This window comes from Wasmannia auropunctata, unplaced genomic scaffold, assembly GCF_000956235.1.
Source record: "Wasmannia auropunctata unplaced genomic scaffold, wasmannia.A_1.0 LD336099.1, whole genome shotgun sequence".
NCBI lineage: Eukaryota > Metazoa > Arthropoda > Insecta > Hymenoptera > Formicidae > Wasmannia > Wasmannia auropunctata.
In genome coordinates this window covers 1,119,567-1,142,141 of record NW_012026791.1, presented here as the reverse complement: position 1 = coordinate 1,142,141, position 22,575 = coordinate 1,119,567, and the positions used below count along the sequence as shown (strand labels likewise).

The 22,575-nt window shown below is 41.6% G+C and overlaps 1 protein-coding gene across 6 annotated transcripts in view; it reads left to right on the top strand.

Moving 5' to 3' along the window:
- Positions 1 to 18,413, top strand: part of LOC105462426 (trichohyalin) — a 60,337-nt gene extending 41,924 nt beyond the window's left edge. For all 6 annotated transcript variants that reach the window (XM_011709005.1, XM_011709007.1, XM_011709006.1 and 3 more), the window contains 4 exons: positions 811 to 1,547; positions 11,869 to 12,232; positions 13,824 to 14,188; positions 15,165 to 18,413. In XM_011709005.1, the coding sequence (XP_011707307.1) occupies positions 1,325 to 1,547; positions 11,869 to 12,232; positions 13,824 to 14,188; positions 15,165 to 16,096 (1,884 nt within the window). In that variant the 5' untranslated portion in view covers positions 811 to 1,324 and the 3' untranslated portion in view covers positions 16,097 to 18,413. The remainder of the gene's footprint in view (positions 1 to 810; positions 1,548 to 11,868; positions 12,233 to 13,823; positions 14,189 to 15,164) is intronic.
- The last annotated feature ends 4,162 nt before the right edge of the window (positions 18,414 to 22,575 follow it).

Here is a 22,575-nt window from a genome sequence, read left to right as displayed (position 1 = left end):
AATTATACGTTCTTTTCAGAGCTCTGCGGGAGGAAAGGGGATATTCGAGCACTTTTAATATTATTGTGTTTTCTTTTTACGGAGACGATAGACGCCTCCGTGCGGCCCAGTTTTTATGATCTTATGACTTTTGCACGTATTTGGAGCGCCGCACTCGTTATCAGTACCATGACTTTCTCCCACATATGTATTTTTATTAGCGGCACTTTCTATTTTAAGTTTAGCTTTCTTGATCCCCGCGAGAAATAATAAGAAAATCGTGAAAACTCAACGATTGTGACATCAATTTCTAATTCATGCGGACAATCTATTTGCAAAAAAGAAACGACAGATTTTTTTTTATTCCTTTAATTATATTCCTGCATCTGGACTACTAATTTATTTACGTCGCAACTCTGACTTTTACATCTTTCGGTCTCTTTGTCTTTTTTCTAATCGGATATCGAGAGAGAACGCACGGGAGAAAGTTTCTTAGTTGGTTATCTATTTGAGTACGACCTGATCAAAAACTTTCTCGAAAATATCGAGCAGCGTTTAAAAAATCCGTCACGTTTGAAGGATGCCAAGCCGTATGCGAGTTCCCAGTATTCGAGGTCCAATAAATTCCGATCGATCCGAGCGCTTCCGCAATTTATTTCGCGCATCTTCGATCGAGAGATTCTCGTTATGTCGGAAGAAAAATGATATTTTTTCACCGAGAGACGTAAGGTCGCACAGTTTTTATTTCGCGCGGAGCCGAAACGCAATAACCGGTCGGCTGCTCCGAAGAAATGACTTTTGCATTAACAAATCATCCTGTTTCTGTTTCAGAGACGTATCGTGAACCTCGCCGGCGGGCAGGAGGAGCGCGCAGTGGCGGAAGGAAAGGAGATGACACGCGGGGTCGCACGAGAGAACGAAGCCGCGATCTTTCCGCGCGCGCGCAAATAACGATCGAGGAGAGCTATACGGCCTTGGGGGGCACGGCGAATGACAGCTTCTGACCGATCGACAGTCGCTTATACGTATATTAGCGGCCGCTTAGCGCCGACGACGGTCCATTCGAGTTTCGCAATCTCTCTCTTTCGATCGCCAATCGCGATCTCAAGAGTTCGGTTCTCTTTCACGCCGGCCGGAGTATAGGAAGAAGTCGAGAGATCCGCCCCCGAGATCTCGTTAGTATCTCGTTCCCTCGAACGAAATACGAGGCGCGACGAAAGTGGCAGCACAATGTAGCGCGGTGACCTCGGCCGAGAGGTTGCGGACTTTCTTCAACGCGCGAAGCAAAACTGCGAGAAAAAATTCGACGAGTGATTACCCGCGAGTGAGAAACAAACGCGCGACCATGAAGACGATGGGCGACGTGGTCGCGGATCCCATCGACGAGACCGACGGCACGGTGCAGCCCTCCAGCGCGGGCAAGGAGTTCGGCCAGAGGACACTGAGGTCTTTGAAGAGAGGACTGGGCCGGCTCTGGAGGAGGCACAGAGGCAACGCGTCGATTACCGAATACGATCCCTCCTACAAAGTCGCGTATCTCGGAAATGTGCTGACCGGATGGGCCAAGGGTAAGTGTGATACTTTGAATAAAATTTCGATATTGTGTTAAATTACCGCTACAGAGATTGTAATTTTACGAATAAGAAAAGGAGAGAAGGGGTATGTGTTTTTTTTTTACTGGATGTATTAAAAAAATATACATTGCGATATTCTCAAAACTAACTTTTTATTAATATTAAATTAATAATAATAAAAAGTAAAAACCACAATAAAGTAAAAGATTAAGTTGTTTCATATGGATTACTGGCTGTCGTAACTTGTTTTAATTGTTATACCTCAGGCTATTTACAGTCAATAAATCATAAGAACAAAAAAAAAGAAATACTTCTACGTAAAAATTAGAATGATGTGAAAAGATTACAGGTGAATTATTAATATTACAGACATTGAAAGCATTCGATATTTTTGCCAACGTCATTTTTAATACATACAAATTAGTTATTAAGTTTGTGAAATAAATATACATATACGCTCGAAGTACATGTATATTTCGAATCAATTTTTGCGCATGTTGCGTCATCGCCAACGGCGTATGCACTGCGCATAATTAATCGAATTGCAAACACGCGCGTATGTAAAAAAAAGTACCCCCCCAAGCAGTTATGTTAAATCGAGTCGATTATCATTTATGATAAATAATACGTTCACGAATAAACCGTTCTTTCATTAATTCCAAACTGCGTCGCACGACTAATTGAACCACACACTTCTCAGGTTTATCGTATCCAAGTAGCCGTTTATTGAGAGCCGGATTTATCCTAAAGCCTATTTGTTCGTGAATGTCTATGCAAATCGCGTATTATTTGCAAAAGTAACATACCGATATTTTATCAGTAACCTCGAGTCGACAGTCTCTCGCCGACATTTCGCCTTCGTTTCGATCGAGTTGTTCCGAACGATGAAAGAAAGTTCCCGATACTTCGAATAATCATGCGTTCAGATAAGAGGCAATTAAGAACGATAGATACACGTCGCGTATACGCCATATTCTCGATCGTGCAGCCTTGCCGCGTGAATGACCAACCGGAAGTGCGCGATACTTCTTACGACCGATACATCAGCAAGTAGCGAGGTCACCATCAATTCTGTATTGGCATTCGTCGCTCGTGAATCTCACCCTTCCCGTCGTCTCGACGTTAAATCACCCTCTCGCGAGCTAGGAGATTTTCGAAGCGATGCATTAAAGTTTGAAGATCAGTCGGCGAACTCTTCGACTGAATCTGGAGTCGAATTACCGTTGATGAGTGACGAAAAGAAATGCTAATTAATCTCTTAAATATTGATTGAATGAAATCTGTAAAAGATGCAGATGAAAGTATTATTTGCCGCTCGAATTTCGAAAAAAATGGATATAGCATTTCATTATTTGTCTCTTGGAAAAAATCTTGATTCGACTGAAGCGCTTTATTTATAACTCTGTTTACAGTCTTTCTCAACAAGAAATGCAACTCAATAAAAATTTAGCTGTTGGGTTACTCAATCTTGAAACTTGAGAGGCCACGATCGCATAAATTCATTCACATAGATTACATGGAGGCTCCTGCTGAGCGAGAACCGGCTTCAAGTTTGCCGAGGAAGAATTGTGGTGCCGACGAGAAAGTGCAAAAACTTCTGAAAACGCGATTCCCGATGTGTCAATGAAAGACGGCACGTGACTCCTACTGTCACGTGCCCTACCCCGTTTTATTCCCCGTTGTTGTGCGCGAAACGAGAACCTTCCGGTTATTAGGTCTCGTCCTGCCCCGAGCGCGAAGCACGGGGGGAAGGGAAACGAAATGTGCCGAAACGCGATAACACGCGTGAGGGGGAAGCGTCCGCGATGACATTCCGTCCTGACACCCGATGTTAGGCGCGGTTAGGTCGTCGTCGTAGCGCGAAGTGGAGAAAAAAAGGTATAGAAGGAATTATGTGGTGCAATGACCGGACATAGGCGTACACGGCACGGGGCCGCGGCCGGACTTTCTCCGCACATATCTTCGCCGCCGTCGCGCTGGATCGGCCTTAATCGTCACCGGCCGATCGCTATTATTAACGGCTTGCGCTAACGCCTATTCGGCGATTAATTAATTCGCGGCTGTCCCCGGGGTATCCGGCGATGCGGGGCGGCGCGTACCGTTCAAGACACATGTTGCGTGCGCGATCGTACTTATATGTTCGCGGCCCGTATATACTTACATTGCCGCAATATGCCGCGTTTTAAACCGTAACCGGAATCGGCGGTCGCATTTCGCGCTAGGCGTGAGAAATCGGGAGACGGACGCGCGTAGCTGAAAAACTTTAATTGATACAAACATGGTAAAACAAATAAACGTATTAACAGATTGCTGACGTGAGTACGGTAAAAGAAGTATACGAGGGGCTTATAAGATAGAATTTGAGATTTTTTTTTTTCAAAGAATTCCGCATGCGACATACCTGTATAAATGACTTTTTCTGCACCTTCATTCTTGATTCTTTCGTATATATTTCTACCGTATTCTACCGTATATATTTTCGTTTTGAAATCGTGCGTTTTAAGGATTTGTTTACCGGCGAAATTTTCACCGGTAGATCTTCTTTAAAGTGGGAGGTACGTGTCATTGAATGTATAAGGACGACAATTTCATTTAGCGAGCCAAATAGTGGCGTGAACACGGACTATAAATAGCTTTTGACTCTTTATCGCGACAGGTTTAACCGACGTGTTTGTATTTTTGATCACTACGTGCTGATACATGTACGCGAGGGGTCTAAAAGCAAAATGCGGAGTTTCCGATCGAGAATAACTTAACCACACCGACGTGACGTAGGTTCGTCGTATGTGTATCAACTGTACTTCCTCTCAATAGCGCGTATCGTATGTAAGATTAATTTCGTTACTCTTCAAAAATTATTTCTCCTGTTATTATAAGGCGGACGTGGTCTTATCGGATTGATTAACGTTGTACAACGAGCCACAACGAGCAAAGTCGGCGATAACAAGGCGCATGCAATTTGTTGTTGTTTATGCTTTATAATACAAAATTTTTAAGATCTGAGCGTGAAACAAAAAATATGTTGTATAATCTTTTAGAACTGCGTACAAAGATTCGAATTACGTTTGACCAAAATTGTTAATTTACTATTAAATGTTTGAGATGCAAAATTTATAATCCATTTATTACAATTATTATAATTACGTATCTTGGAAACAGTGCCATTTAGTAAATCCAGATATTTTAAATCTAATTCTGAATGTATCTCTTTTATTGCGGCACATCGATAACGATATTAAAACACAAGTTGGCTCACAATTAGATTTAAAAGAAAAGATACGAAGAACACGATAGCCCCGCCGTAGACTAATCTGTAAAAGATCCATTTTTAACATTTCGGAATGCTGTCTCTACACCAGCACTAGCGCGCATCCAGATTCACAATTATGATTTTTAGCTTGTGAGGGTTATCGGCGTGCCCGAGGTTGTGAGAGATTCAAGGAATGAAAAGATTATAAAAAAATTCCGTGTATACGTCGCTACCGGTCCTTCATCGAATTCACGCGGCCGTTTCCAGTTTTGCCTCGAACTTGTTCTCGTCGACCTTCACGTCGCTTTCCAGAAGAATACGCAATCTTTTTTGTCCTCCGTGCATTTTTATTTTGCATAGGGAAAAGTAATTTGGAAAAAAAGCATCAAAAGTTATCCCCCTTTAGCATAAGCTACTTATTTGTTGAAAGAAGTATCTGAATTTTTTTACGAGATGTTTTATTATACATGCAGAACCGTTAATACGCCGCGAATATTGTGAATTTTTTTGGAGCAAATTTACAAGATTTAGCTTCGAGACTAGATCATTCATTATGTAGCTGAATGGGCTATTCACATTTTTTTGCTGGCTTTTGTAATTTTTAATCTTATATTTTAATTACAATTTATAAAAAACTTAGAAAATAAATCGAATTTTACACAGTATAATATAATTATATAATAGAACCTTCAAACATGATTTGTATCTTTTCTCTGGTTATATTATCTGATTAAAAAATTGCAATTAATAATAAACAATTGTTTAAATTAATTTACATAAATGTCACACTACGTCAAAACGTATAACAAACGCATTACGCGATTATAAAATTATAAATTTTCTTAATTATGACAAATAAAAGGAGGAAATATTTTTTATGATTAAAAAATCTTTGGCAAGAGCGGTAGATTAATATTGAAATCAGTAATATCTTAATCTTAAATTAACGACGCAAGAGACTTAAAACTAAAAGAGAACACATTTTTTTCTGATTTCTACGAAATCATTGTAATTAATGCGAAATTGCTTCGAACACGAAGCGTGAATATTATATTCTCGTTTTCTTTTTTATAAGTAGTTTGATTTACACGACATTGAAAACCGCGCGTGTAACTCCATTTAAATCCAATCGCGATGCTGGAATGTGATCTGAGAGACACGTCTCAGAATTCCCTACTGTATCGCCGATAAATTACACAACCGTGCGTGTCTGATAAGTTGGGAATTATACCAGGAAAGCGCGAAATCAGCACTTATGTTTTTCACCGACGATTGTATTAGTTATCTAGAAACTTTTTCAGACGTGTTTCGCTTTTCATTAATTACCCACTTGTTCACTTCTGTGAAGACAGCAACCCATTTTCAGAATCACGATACGACGTGGCTGCGGGTGGTACATACATGAGAAAATTAAGTTTTCTTTTTTTTTTTTTTTCTTTTCGGAAATTGTAACATTTTCTCGGGAGTTTCGATTACTTCTTCACTCAAGGATCACGTATCTCGTGCGAAGGCGTGAGCGTCATCTTTAAATAATAAGTAGAGACCGCAAGAAATATAATGTTCGGATATTTTCCCGAAACTGATAAAAAGAGACATTGAGCTATTAGTCACGAAATTAAAGAGAATAATTGACGTAAAGTAACATTATTGATGAATGTGAATATCGAGAATACGCCTCGATTGGTAACGTGCAGTGTAATTAGAGCAATTTTCTTCTTGTCTTTGATATTTCATAATCTATCAAGATAATAATCGCACGAGCATATGTATTTTTACTGTTTTTATATAACTAGAAATTATTGCAGCGTTTATGCCAGTAAACGCAGAAATAGATCAGTTCGTTTACGATATGAATTTCGATTGCTCTTCGGTTTGAAATTATATTCGAGGACAAGTAATTTCGTGAAAAACAATAAAGTCAGGAACTGCTCGTAAAAAGTATGCGATAAATGTCAGAAAAACATGTGGCGGTGTCGGAAAAAAACATAGTATGCGGTCACGTACGGCGAAGTTATTCCTCGAGATTTTTGCCGTACGTTGCTAAATTATTATGCTTTCGGGACTTCTTCGTCGATTTTTTAGAGCGTTGCGTATTGTATAATTATGAGGCTAGATCAAGGCTCTTAAAAGATGAGCAACGCACCAATGAATAATCTCGAAGATATTTCCGTATTAATATTAAACCGTTATAAATTAATAATTAATACATTAATATTTAGTAAATTATACATACATTACACATACATTAATAATTAATTACTTTTATATCCAATTTTATGTCGCGCGCGTTATAAATTGTATCCCCCATAACAGTTCCTCTCGTTGATGTGTGAAATGATTTACATGCATTGAAGATGCATTAACATTTAGTACACACGACTATCATTCGTCATTATTGTCAATAACGATAAATTGAGGCAGATAAGATTATATTTCTTTCCGAAAAATATTTGTTTTTTTTACAATCCTTTCCAAATGAGCAAGATAATTAATTGTAAGACTAAGAACTACCAACGTAATAAAAAAAAAACTGATTATCAAATTTTTATCAAATTTATAACAGTACATTTTTTGAGATTTTCTATGATTTTCCATTTCTTTATTGCAATATGTAAATGATTAATAATTAAATTGATCAATTTATTTTCTCCTTTTTTTATCCCCTTTTTAGCTGATATTTTCAATGCAGGCACACAAATATATCTGCATCTTCTTTTACGTTACGTTTAGTTGAAACCACCGACGAGAATATTGCAGAAATATCCGTAGGAGCTTGTCGATCTCTTTTTTTTTCGCGTGACGTAGGTCAGTGTAAATAAGTACTTTCTTTATGATCCCATTATATTAATAATATTTCAAGGCAGCCAAGTCAGACACTCGAATCTTATTCATCGAAACTTTTACCTCGTCTGTGATCTTTAAAAAAAAAAGTCTGTGACCTTTATCGGAACTCACAGCTGTTTCCAACTTGTACCATTTGGCGAACTGGGGAACACACTTCACTGTCGCTCTCGAGTTGATTTGTAATTAAGTGCAAGTAAAATTTATGATTGATGCACACAAATGTGTGGCCACGGCAATTACGCGAAGTGGATGACACGGCGCGGCGGAGGCGCTCGCCCGAGAGTGTGCCGCGGGTCTTCCCGACAATGACTCTCCTCGCTTTAATAATGCGGCCCCGTTACCGCACCGTTTACTCCACATTCATACAACGTTATTCATCGTCCGGCCGCGTACAATGCACGCGACATTCGCTCTCGTCATGCGACGCAAACGGCGTTTTCTCGGTGGAAAGTTTCTCGCGCGGCGTTCCGCGGGTGCGCGCCGCGCGCGCGCGCGCGGTTTTCTCGAAGTTCCTCGCGCGCAGAAGTGCGGAGCGAGCGCGACCGACGCGGCGGGTACCGGCTAACGAAGGGAAAATCGACGACGGGCGCAGTCGTTATCTCTTAATTGAATAATATCGAAGCGCTGAAACGCGCCGAGTGTCACAGTCCGATGGCAATGACGACCCGGTCGTACTACGGTGCACGGCCCTCTCTCGCCGCGCCGCGCCGCGCCGGTTGCTTCCCGTTCCGCGTCGTTCCAGACCGTCTGTTTTTCCGTTCGCAATAATTCGATCGCAATATATTCGCGCAACTCGATAGATCGTCACGGGCGGCGAATATTCCTGCCTCGGAATCAATTTTCGTTGATTTTTTTTTCTCTAACTCGGCTCAATCCTCTATCTTTCGGGAAATATGAAAAAACGTTCGGTGAATAAGGAACCAACCGAATGGAAATTTGAATGAGTTACAGAAAAATTTGTTCTTTAACTGCGTAATTTTATTATAATTTAAATACGAGTGAGAGACCTATATAAATGTTTAGTAATTACGTTTTATATGATATACATATATATATATATATATATACATATATAATTATTACACATATACATATGTATAATCTAATAAATACATCATGTATGGCGAGAGTTGAACTTTAAAATCGAATCTGCTTTTGTAATTACGGAGAACAAGATACTTCCGTCGGTTCGCCTCTTTACTCTCGCGGAGCCTCTCGCTTGAAAAATTTATTGCAACGGAAAAGAACTTCGCGGCACGCCAATGCGGCCGTTTCACCTGCGGCGAAGGATCGCTTTTATCGAATCTCCCCGCGCGCGCTTTCTCCGGACACGCTCGGAATAAAATGTTGCTCCAACGGTCTCGTACATAAGGCTTCCTATACGCAAATTACGCAGACAGGCCGGGACCATTGTTGTCCGGTGATTTATTTGCATGCGATTTTCGATGGCCTTTTTCCATCCGAGTCAGCCGGTCACAGTTCGATTGCGGCGTGGATCTCGATCGGCGGCGAGGCGTGCTTTCTCTCGGCGCTCGGAAACAAGAGACACGACGTTCTCCTCCCCCCCCCCCGCCCCACCCCCCTCGTTAAAAGTATATTCGGTATGATCGAACCTGAACGCGAGAAACATCGATTCATCACTCGTGCAGTTTTGAGATTTAATTAACGCCTTTCACACGCGAAAACGAGATCCTCTGGAACGCGAGCCGTTTCGAAGATTCGCGTGTTACGGGTATCGCGGACGATTTGCGGAATCGCGCAATGAAACAACAGTCGGAAACAGAGATCGCATCTTTCCCGGAATAACGGACTCGTCGGATTCTAGGAGGACGCACCCGATCCGTGGACAGACGTTCGGGGCTGTCACGTCGCTTTCGAGCGACGATTAAATGTTGCTAAAATCGATACGCCTCTTAATCATCTGCTTCCGATTACAAAGCTCCTCCACGTGCATGCACATGGGATTGCAATAAACACGCTGCAGGTGTTCAGTTTCCACGTCACTTCTTTATCTACATCGGTCGGTCTCGTGCGAGAAACGTTGACACAACTCACTCCTCTATTTAAACGTGGCCCGTAGAGAGCTGCTATCTGCAATAACAGTGGTTTGCATTATTTGATAATTGTTGGATTAGAAATACACTATGACTATGGAGATATCAGGAGAGCGTTTGCAGCGCTATGACGTTTCTTTAGCCGCCTCTGATTTATAGACGTACTTTCTCCCGCAATCATAGTTATCACTTGCATACATTTCGCAATTGTTTGATCGCGCACTAATGATCGTAGAGATGCGTTAAAGAGCTTGTAATGCATCTTAAGCGCTTCATTATTGTATCTTAGATACGTATTACCCGGTAATAGTTGTGAACTCTTCATATAAACCACCTTACACTGCTAATTCTTTTGTAATTATAATCAATTGCCGTCTTAACGCGTTTACGTACAGAATTAATATTTAATTAATATATTTAACCCTTTGCGAGCCCATCGTGTCGAGTTGAACATGACAGCGACGTTACTCGTTACGTTATGCTTTTACAGCTCCTATCACATAATTCTTCAAGTATTGGAATCTACATGCGATTATGATCGACAAGCTATATTTTTTGAGTTCATAAATTCTTTCGGTAGAAATGAAAAATTTTTCATTCATATCAAACTAACCGATTAGACAGAAAGCTGCGGACGAAATGCTTGATCTTCGATCTTCATTTACATCAGAAAACAGTTTTTGATCGCAAAGTATTAAATTCACCGTGAATTTCCGTGAATGTTATTCTTAAGACAAAATATTTACAATGTTTGACCATCGAATCTCTGACGTAAATGTTTCATCTTCCAGTTTCCTGAATGTATACGTTTTATTTCTATTCCATTCTACGCTTTCTCGCTTTCCGTGTCTCGTCGAAAACATTATCGAGCCGTCCTGCATATAAATTCCGATGACGTTATAAGACTACGCGTGTAACGCGCTATTTGCATAATGACCGATCTAAAATATCGCTTTAAGATGCATAAAGCTTTTTTATCGTCCCAGAAAGTCACCGGTAATTATCTTGTCCGATCTCGATTGACGTGGCGGTCGAAGATCCGCGAGGTTGATAAACATTTATAGAATCATTTTGTTCGTTTTACAACATGACCTGTATGAATCGAGCTCAATTTGTAATTATAAAGAACTTCGCGCGGGATGACGGCTTTCTGTGACGTCCGCGAAGATCGTCACTACGAAATCTTCCATGCCACGAGCGCGATGAAAAATCCTGTTTATACAGAACGACATTCAGCCACTCGTATCGGGATTTAAATTGTCATTGCCTCTTGGATTAGAGTGCAAATACGGTACATATCTTTGCGTCGATAAGCAGCACACGTGCTACACTTTTTTTTTGCAACACCACTTTCAGGTTTGAGCGACGAATCGCGTTTATTCTTTTTTTTTCGCGAATAGCGGGTCACGAGAGTCTTTGGCGTGCACCTACCTGTTCCAAGTCAACATCTCTCTCTCTCTCTCTTTCTCTCTTTCACGTTTTTCCTTTTTCTCATTCAACCTGCACCATTCTACCTGCTTCTCCCTCTCTCTTTCTCTCTCACTCTGTTCTCTATTTCGCCCGCCGGCACGGCTCGCTTTCGAGCTCTAAGTAACTGTACTTGCGTTTCCTGTATCTCTAAATTGGCAAAGCGATCCAAGGCGGCGCGCGTAGCAGCGATTCGAACTGTATCGAAAGTCAGGATGTGGCCCCCGGAGTATAACGTGGAACGTAGTTATCCCGTACGTATGTATACATGCCGACGTCTCTCACACGAGCTCTCGAACGCAGCTGGGGATGTCGTAATAGGTATACGCATACGTATAGGTATGCGAGATCTGTGATCCTAAAGTGACATACTTCGCTTGAACCGCGCGCGGCATACCTTTCATCGTGTGTCGTGCGAGAAGCGGCATTTCTGAGCGTCTGATTATGCGTCAATGTCCATAATGAACTGTAGAAAGTACCGCGCGGAGACATCGGCATAACATAGCGTGACGTTACTTTCGACGGCTCGAACAAACGTTCCCGCGTGAAGCTCCCCGAAATTACAGATCCTTCCATGCTCGAAGGCTCAAAAGACCTCTCCCCTGCAGGGAGCGTATTGCAACATTCTAGCAACACCTCTATGTAGCTATATACCCAGTAACTTCTGAAATTAATTCTTCACGCCTTCTCTCTCCCGCAGGCGAAGGCTGCGTCGAGAAGCCCGTGTCGACCCTATGGCGGAACTACGTAGGCAGCAACAGGCCGGACGTCACCATGAGGCTGACGGTGACCAACGGTGGCCTGACCGCGACCACCAAGGACCACGGCCTAACCGAGTACTGGGCCCACCGTGTGACTTACTGCACGGCCCCGGCCACTCACCCGCGACTCTTTGTCTGGGTGTACCGGCACGAGGGCCGCAGACTGAGGCCCGAATTGAGGTGTCACGCGGCCCTGTGCAGCAAGGAGTCTACCGCAAGACGGCTCGCCTCGATCTTGAATGCCAGGCTGCAGCAGGCGCTCATGGAATTCCGCCGGGACAAGGTCTCCAGGCAAAACGCCAGGTGAGAGCAGCGGTATCACGCCGCTAAAAGTAAACTAAAAGCAAACGACCCCGAGAGCGAGCTCGGTGGAAAGAGCGGCATTTATTTCATCGGCGCGCTTATTGATTTGCCGATAAAAGAAGTTGCTCTAAAGAGGTTCAGAGACGAATTAAGAGTGCAACTCTCCGCCAAGTTTTGCCTCGTATTTCTCGGCGACGATATAGATAAGCTGCTGCACGAGCGGCATTTGCGCACGCGGGATCGTGATATTAGCGGGAATTATTAACGGGGATTATCTAAGCTTGACGTACAATTAGTGGCAATCGGTAAATATTATGGCGAGATTAGTGAGGTGTTGTTCAGGTATTGTCAGGTGTTGGAACTTGGCGTTAGGAGAGAATTAATGGAACACACATTGCAAAGTTCCGCATTACGCCGTTTATGCGATACGCTAGAAAGGTGTTTGAAGCCTCCCTCCGAGCCTCTTTGTGAATTTAATTGCTCAAGGATCATCTAAATGTGCATATCTTTACGACGCTACTTGCTTTGCACTGCCTTCTTAAAATCGAACCGGCTACGATTAAATCGCGCGCGGCACAATTTCTCAAACGTATAGAATTCTCCGTTAGGCTCATTTCAATGTCGGGCAGCGGCGCGCACCATCGCGCATTCCTCGCATTTTTATCGTACCTCGTTCGTTATACCGTCGTTACGTGGGCCATGCAAGGTGTCTGCCTCTTCCTCTCCTCGCCCTCCCCCCCCCCTCCTCCTCCCCGCCGCCTTAATCGAGAGAAAAGAGAAATTTCTCATCTTCGTTCGTTGAGGGGCACGCGCGCGCTGCAGTTACGCACGCTCGTGCATCCTGCACCGTGGAAGTCACGATTCCGGTCACGATTGTAGATCGTTATGCGCGCGATCGAGTCACGATCCAGGACGGGAAACGATCGCCGCTCGGCGATGTGCATTCGGGTCAGTGTTCCCAAGTCGCAGGTCAAACATGCTACAGCACTCTTCGCCGGAGTTGCGCTAATACGTCTGGTTCGCTACTTTCTTTATTGCATTGTCATCCTTCTACTGCAGAGAAGGAACAAACAAATCAGGATTTTGTCAAGTTAATGAGGTGTATAATTTTTGTTATTTAATCAATTGGAATTTTTACTTATTTTTATTTATCTTACAAAATAAAACTTTTATGATCCTCCAGATATAAAAATCAGTAAGAAGTAACATCTTGCAAATCGTAAAATTATCACAGACAATAATCAAGACTCTATTTCTTGTATTAAATTAATCTAGTATTAAATCTAGTAGTAAATAAATCTAGTATTAAATTAATCTAGTATTAAATTTTTATTAAGTCATTATTAAAGAGAAAGGATCAATTTTTATTGCATAATCCAAATAATAAAATAATCAAGACTCTATTTCTTGTATTAAATTAATCTAGTATTAAATCTAGTAGTAAATTAATCTAGTATTAAATTTTTATTAAGTCATTATTAAAGAGAAAGGTTCAATTTTTATTGCGTAATCCATAGTTAAAAAAATGCGATATATGCCTGTATGTACAATTGGCATCATTTGAATTAACAGTTTATGTAAATTGTTGCAGGTTGTCTCTGGCGAACGCGTTGTACGACAATCCGTCGTTACCGCGTAGGAAGCTGCTTCTGAGCACCGGCGGCCAGAACTATCGGCCGCCCTTGGAGAGGTCGAAGAGCGCGCCTAAGCTGTCGGCGATCGAGGAGGATACGGTGGCCGAGGAGATGGAGCAGCAGAGGCTGCTGGAGGAGCTGCATTCCTTCGAGAACGTGGCGCGTAGCTGGGAGGACCAGGATGGCTGGAGGATAGCCAGACTGCTCGACGCCCTCAATCGCGAGTCCGACGAGAACGGTAGCATCTCCAGCGGATGCGAAACCGCCAGCACGGCGACCAGCGAGGAGAGAGCCACCGGCCCTGAAGAGCATCTCGCGCAGAGTTAGTATTATTCGCAGATTATCACTTATCACAATCGATGAATCGTTTATATCAAGCATTCAGGCAGAATTTGAAGCAAAATTTCGATAAATTTTCCTTTAAACAAATTTTTTTATGTAAACGTTTTTTTTATATAATATAATGTAAGTGGTGCCTTTAAAATTTTTCTCAATTTTTTTTGTGTGTTACGAGCTTAGAACATATATTACTGGAAGGAGAATTGAGTGCTGAAGTCAACATCTGTGCGAGAGAGAAAGGTATAGATTCCCAATTGACTGTAATACGCATGTGCCATTCAGCCCCCACTCTGCTCGTTTTGCCTAATTTCTTATTTTTCGAAAATCTTTTCAAAAAAAATGAAAAACGGAGCTAAGTGGGGGCTGAATGACACATGCGTATTACAGTTAAATGGGAATTACCTTTCTCTCTCGCACAGATGTTAGCTTCAGCTCGACGGTATAGACAATTCTCCTTCCAGTAGTATATGTTCTAAGGTTACGAGTTAGAGTGCAAAGATGATTACATAAAGGAAATGAAGTTACGATAAGGCCTGTTTTACATCACGACATAATTGAAAGAGATAAACTGCGTGTGTAAAATATTTTGACTGGTGCAAGATTTTCTATTTTAGCGTTACAAGCAGATAAGCGAATTACAATTACCTAACGTCCTCGATAGGCTAACCTAATAAATAAGCTATATAATTAACTTTTTTTATGGTATCTATATGTATATACACACGTGTTTTCGATAACATTTTAGTAATGCTGATATCTCTTAAGATATCTAATTCTTTTTATTTGAAACATATCTCTATCTTTGTGAAGTTCTTTTAGAGGGGTATATAACGATATTTACATAATTAAGCCGCGAAAGGGCAGTTGCTCGACAAGTCGTGCCAGTTGGTGCGTGACATATGAAGTTTATAATGTCATGAAGTTGACAAGTTGCTTACCTTTGAAATAACGTTTTCTAGATCAAAGCGATCAGCGCGGGTCGATCAAGAGGATTATCTTTTCGGAGGATCGAATCGGCAGAGGGTCAGGACCGCGAAGGAACTCGGAAGGTTCGCCGCACTTCATGACGTGCGCCGGCAGTCCCCGTTTCAATTCCGTCAATCCCATGAAGAGGTTCCCCTTGAGGAGCGAGGAGGAAGAATCGATGGAGGAGGAAGAAGAGGAGATGGAGGACACCGCCTCGAACATGTTCGATTTCGAGGACGTCGAGGATCTCGACGACGTGGTGGATTATCGGCCGAGGGGAGAGGTGATGAACAGGATCGAGGATCCGCAGAAGAGGGAGAGGCGAGCGAACGAGAAGTATCCTGGCAGGATAGGCCACGATTTTCTGCAGAATGAGGAGACCTCGTTCCTGACTCTGGACTCCCTCGACGAGGAGGCCGACAGCGATGAGAGCGGTTACGTGGAGGCGCCACCAAAGTCTTTACTAGGTCAAGACGACAAGAAAGAAGAGGACGAGAACGAGCATCCGCGATTGGAGCCTTTTGCGAGTAAAAGAGAGGACAAATCGGAGTCGACGTGTAGAACCGACTGCAGCGAGAGTCAGAGAACGAAGCACGAGGATTCTACGTTAGATAAGCAAGAGGAGAGACAAACGGAGAAGAAAGATCCCTTATTGGTGGTCAGCGATAATCAAAGAATCAAGGAGAGGGAAAGGGAGAGAGTGGACTTCAAGTATCCTATCTCGGAGACTATCAGAAAGTTGGCTAGCGCGTCACTCAGGAATTCCAAATCTTTCGAGATGACGAGCAACAATTGCTTGAGCGTTCTAAATAATTTTAAAACCTCCAAGTCATTCGACAGCGTGAAGAATGACGAGATTGCCGTGGATTCGCCAAGTCTTCACCAAAGGAAGCAATTGTTGGCACAGCGCGGTGTCATGGTTTGAAATGTCCCTTTCGAGTTGAATATTTTTCCGATTCTATATTGCAAATCGAACGGAAATCGATGAATAAATATTTATCTGTCAATTTATCATGAACCATCGCAAAAATAGAATTATGTTTTGTAAAAATCGAGTATACAACTAATAGCGGCTGCACCGATTGCACATTTCGGGTGTTGTATGTTCGGCTGGTCGAATGATGCAGTCCCTCGCCAGTGCCGCGTGTTCGTTTGGATTCGATATGCCGCACAGGTGCATATTGAATGTACACAAAGTGGCTTTCACAAATTAGTCGGGGCCAGTGTAGTTGGTGTAATTGCACTATACCCATTTGCACCAACTCTACATTGTGCACTGGTGGCACACTGGTGCAGATTGGTGCGGACCAGCTGAAATCGAGCAAGAGCGTATAAATTAGCATGCAATAGATTTATTAAATTGTATAAATTATTTTGTTTTCGTCAAAATATTTGGAATCGTTTTCCTCATTGTTGGTCATAGACGTGTTCATAGATAAATCGATTCGATGACAAATGCATTTGAGTTCTGCCAAAGTCAGTAGAAAAATCTGTTTGAATAATGCAGCAGTAATTAAGATATTGTTCAAATAATTTGCTAGACTTTGAAAAATCCCGCTTAAATCTTTGAATGCAAGTCAAAATCACTATCGCCAAGTTATAACGAACACTCAGTATCGGGATTCGACTTAAGCGCAACACTCTAAATGATGTGGTCTCTCTAGCTGGTTGATTTCTTGCGTCTGAGGAAAAAAAATACACTAAAACCGACGATACATTAAAACTGACTAAAAGCCATTCAACTAAATTAAATTTGATACACAAAATAAACTAAATCGGGTAGTGGAAAAATCATTATTATGTCACTAATAATTTTCAGATAAGCTATGATCACAACATTATTGGTTTATTCTTTAACAACATGACTAGAAGGATGTTATTTATTTTTTTAATTGTTTTATTGTAAAACTGTCTGGTTCTTGACGTTAGAACTACAGGTTGACAAGAAAAATATACTATTTATGTATATGGCATATATGTACAAGGCGGATGTAAAAATCTTGGAGTTATCTTTGATATCCATGTTCGCGTATTGTAAATGTAATCGGAAATTAGAAGCATCCTGTTTGATAGAACAGCCTCTATCAAATAATGCATGCATTCGGTAGAATTGGAATAAAATCAACTCGTAGAAACATAGTCTTGTCCAATTGCAAATGAGCTGGCTAATTTAGCAATATGACTTTTCGTGTTGTTGATATTAGGCTTCCGTAAGCAACATTTGAACGTGGAAGTCTGTATTCGAATATTAATCATAAAGGGACCATTGATCGAACTATTTAAGCTGTCGACAGTGCACTGTGTCTTGTTGATTATCATGTTAATATTGTTCGATAGACGAATTATTAGTAAACGAAGTTAAGTTTGGAATCTTGTGGAATAGGAGATGTCATAAATCGAAGGCGGTATAATTAAGCAAGATTTAAGTGACCATCACGCTTGTAAATACGACTTTTCGCGAAGTGGAAAAATCGACAAAACATCGTTGCTCGTAATTATTACTACGAGTGAGAACGCAAATAGAAAATAGACACTGGTAGAATACGGCGATTGCGTTCACTCACTCGCGCAACATTCCAACGCAAATCATCCTGCGAACGATCGATAATTATTCTGGTGCGAATACCATATGTATATCCATCGCTATTCGGGACATTCAACAATACGTTTGTCCGATTATTAGTCCTGAGAGAGGTTCAGCGCTTTAATGTGACATTAAGTTTTTATTTAAATGAATATAAACGCGACGTATCCATCATCACACGCATGCTCCATTATATACAAAAAATAAAAAAAACTCGCGATAATTTGTTAAATCAGGAACAAACGTCATATTTCTTTTTTTTTCTATCGATCGATGACCGTAAGAAAAAAAAAACTGTTTAGTGCGTAGTTACAAATGTACTTCGCGCGACAATAATATATATGCACATTAATTTGTCGGTCTGTATATTATTATGACAGAAATCAAACATTCCGTTGCAAGCCGATCTGCAGCAGTAGTACACGTTATTATCGGTAACGACGACGCTTACTCGCGTAACAATAAAATAGCTCAGTGTCATCAGATGAGATCGTCAAAGACCAATATTCCGAATCCGAGCATGCCCGTCGAGGGTTTCGAGCCGTCGACGCGAAACCCGAGAAATATTTTGTGCCAGATTACGGCCAGAGTCTCTATCACGATGATCGTTGTGTACGAAGAAGAGGAGGTATCAATAAAATAAAAGGAAAACTCGAAAGGTCGGAGTTTTCTAGATCCGTCCGAACCTTCCCGATTCCCGACCCGTGAACTTCGGAGTCACCTCCCGCATCTCGAAGGATAAAATTGCATCTGAGGCAGTTCGTGACCAGGACGAGTCAACCGATAATTACGGATAGCGTGCGCCGATAGCAGAAAACGCAAATTGCGAGGTCGTCTTAGAGGCATGAATCCAGGTCAGACGATCAGAAACGTCCAGCCGATGATTCTGATCGATTTTTTCCTATTGTCTATATTATTTTTCGAAATAAAAAAAAATGTGTGCATATATATATTTATAAAATATATATATGTATAAAAAAACATGATGTATGTGTATATATATATATATATATATACCTATATATATGTGCATATGAAATGTAAAATGTGTATATATGTGCATGTGCAAATGTAAAATATATATATATGTGCATATGAAATGTAAAAAAATATATATTTCTTATGTTCGAAAACATTTCATATACATTAATTTCTTATAAATAAAAATGTGTTGATTTATTTATACGAAATTAATGTATATGAAATGTTTTCGAACATAAGAAATATATATTTTTTTACATTTCATATGCACTTGATGTACGTTCATTTTATTTTATTTTATTTTTTTTTTTTATTTATGCCGAAGTCGTGTAATTAGGGAAAAATTGCCATATGTTGCCGTGGCTCATACAAATTACAGATAAAAATGTAGAATTCTTCTTCTCTATGTATTAGAGAATAATTCACTTATATATGTATATAAATCAGTTTTTTAGAACATATTTCGTGTGATATTAAATAAATAATAAGCAAGATGTTTGACGTAGATATGAAAATTCAACAATGGCAAGATGCGGCCTGATTAAATTTTCGCTATGAAGAAAGCAGCTTTAGGTTTCCCACAGAATCTACAATCGAGATGAAATAAGCGACGACGTTCGCATACGCGCTCGCAGAAGGATAATGATAATAGAACTTTCTTTCGTGTGTGTTACTTAGCTCCTCTTCATATACATAAATTTTCTGGTATGATTCGATCGCAAGAGATGGCGGCAGTTATATTTATAATAAACGCGCCGGCAGATAATTAAAAAAAAATAAAAAAACGATCGGGAAGAAAGGCCGAGTGCTAAATTGGGTCGTTAACGCTTTCAGACTCGCAAGGTGCATAAATCAATTAACGATAAGATAAAAGATGTGCATATTATTTATGTATTAATTAATCATTAATTACACATTTTCTATAATCAATTCAATAGGATTTCGTGACAACAATAGTATATGGGATGTGCGCAGTTAGATTTTTTTTTATACAATAACAATAAAATTGAAGAAAAATAACGTGCGCCCAACGAAAGAGGCAGCCGACACAAAATGCAGACAATTACATTTGTTACATTAATAATTTCAATCTCGGGCCGCGTATTGCCGCGCAAAAACGAGAGACGTACGCGTTCTCCCGGCGGCGCGCGGCGTCTGCCCGCGAGGCGGGCCTTGCGCGGAGTCAAGATCAAGATCAAGGTGCTACCAAGGTGGCCGGACCCAGGAGTATACGATAACGCGCCTCGCGCGCGCCCGCGCTGGTACGCGCTGCCACGATATCCTCTCGCTAACACACCGGCACGCATCGGTGTGACCTACTTTAAGCGCGGAGACACGGCGTACGTGTGTACGTATATACGCATCGCACGCCATGGCGAGCGTAAGATGAGGAGAGGAAGGTACAAGTGCCAGGGGTGGAGGGGGGAGGAAGGAATCCCCGCAGCTTCTTCGTCTTGGGCACCTCGCGCGCCAGCGGGAAACCGTCTCGCCTCAAGCTGAACTGTAAAAACGTTATGCCTTGGCGAGTATTATTCGCGCACCCCGGTAGCGGCATTACGCGACAAACGATGCGAATCGAATCGCAATGAGGCACCGTGTTCTGATGAGGATGAGAGCAAAGGGGAAATTCGAGATGAGTTTCACGGGTATATGACATATGAGAAGGAATATTAAAAAAATAACTCGCATTCTTCAATCGTTTTTTATTATTTTATTTTTTCTTTTTTTTTATATCAAAGAAATGGTTTTGTTTAATTCGCTTTTTTTTTAACGCAGCAAGCCTAATTAATTGGCACTCGTATTCCGATTCTGAAATAGAAAAGGAATCCGGGTGATTTATACAAATATACACGCGCGAAAGAAGTTTCTTCGCTTTTACGTCAAATCTTGGAAAGTGGAGAATGCGAGTTTTTGCCTCATAAGCGATACAGCGAAGCCAAAAATTAAGTCGGTCAAATTTTCGTCGATTATACACCATGCTATATCATGTTATTTCGTTTTGACTTATAGACGAATCTATCATTATACGTATAATATATATTATATCACGTACGACATTTCTCTCGCATCTTTCCAAAAAATTAACTCATCAACAATCGATGCTCTTTTTTGGGATTTAAGATTTAAGAATAAGATAAATTTTTTAATTGTTAACATAGTCCTCGTTTTTTTTTTCGATAGTTTTCCTCGGAGAAATTAATCGTATCTCAAAAATATTTGTCTTTAAAGGATTCGAAAAGTATAGAAGGATATCACATATGTTGTATTTTATTTTTAACCAATTGATTTTAACTTCAATCTTCGGCTAAATAATTTAATTATGTTCCAAAAATGAAGCACGTATCTTTCAGATACGCGAAAGAGAGAGAGAGAGTCAGGCATTTTTTGGTAATTCTACGAATCTCGCGTGAAACAAAAAAAAACCCACACACAATCGACTCAATTGAAACCCTGTATGTACATATTTTAATTGCGGCCTTTAATGGGTCAACAAGTACACGACCGGGTCAGAGAGCTCTCGATTTAATCGCGTCGGTTTATAAAAGTGACACACCGGCTGAAACGAGGCATATCCCCGAGTCCCTTATCTCTCGCGCGCGGAGCATACAGCCGCGATCCTACCAGGTGGTACGAATTCGGGGCCATCTCACACGGGGGTCCGATGGGTGCCGCGCGCGCTATCTGAGTAGGGGGGTACACGTGAGCCTTCTCCATAGAGCGCGGAGCGCACCTCGCGCGGCCCCCCTCTCCCCCTCCTTCCTCCACCCCCCTTTCGTACATGTGTGTGTGTACGTGTACGCGGTGTCGTGAGTAGTGTTAACGGCCTTGCTTTATGTGGGTCATGAAACAAGGTCCCACCAGTACGGTGGGGGGAGGGGGGAGGGGGAGCCCGGCGTGCGCTTAACTTATGCTAGTAAAGACGAGCCGATACATACATACATACATACATACATACCCACACACACACACACACGTATACGCACACGGCACAAACGAGTCGCGGCAACTTGCGCTAGCACGTCGACATCGAGCTGATGGCTTTCTACCGGGCCCGAGCTGTGCCCGGTGGTGCACCTTTCCTCCGCGCGCGTAGCCCGACACGGGCTGATCGATCGTATACAGATCTGCGTAGATCTGATCCGCGAAGAGAAAAGGAGAGACAGGAGGAGATTTGCGGGGTGGGCTTGTGCCCCCCCCCCCTCTCTCTCCCCCTCGACGACGCACGCGGAAATTCTCTCCGCGCCGGAATTCCGCCGTAACGTAACGCCGTACAGCGCTCGGCCGAACGTTCGGCAAACAGGATCGTTATATAATGACGATTCTACATTCCGCTGATTTTTATTTCCTATATTTAACGCGCGATAATGCACCGCGCGCGCGCGTATACGTACGTTGATCTCGCGCGTCGCCGTTGCCTTTTATTCCCTCGGAAACCGCGCGGGCGAGTATATAAAGGACGGAGAGTAGAAACGCGATGTTTGTCCGGAAACACCGAGCTTTTGGAAACCGCTTTCTTCTTGGCACATTTGCACTTTCCTCCAAGTTTTACATTACGCGTCTAAATTGTGTACTATAATGCGCCAATGTACAATAATTTACAACAGGGAACGAACGAGACTTCAAATTTTCTCTTCAGATTTATATAAGCGGTCCAATTTAGCATATGTATAAGATATACGTGATATTAGTGACATTAAATTTGCAAAAAAAAATCTGAACGTCAACTTATTATTAACGATGCATTTACATTTTTTAATTGATACACACACGCATATGTATAGCTTGTCGCTTTTAAGAAATCAATGTACTTGTCAACCGTATAGTAATCGCGTCTCTTC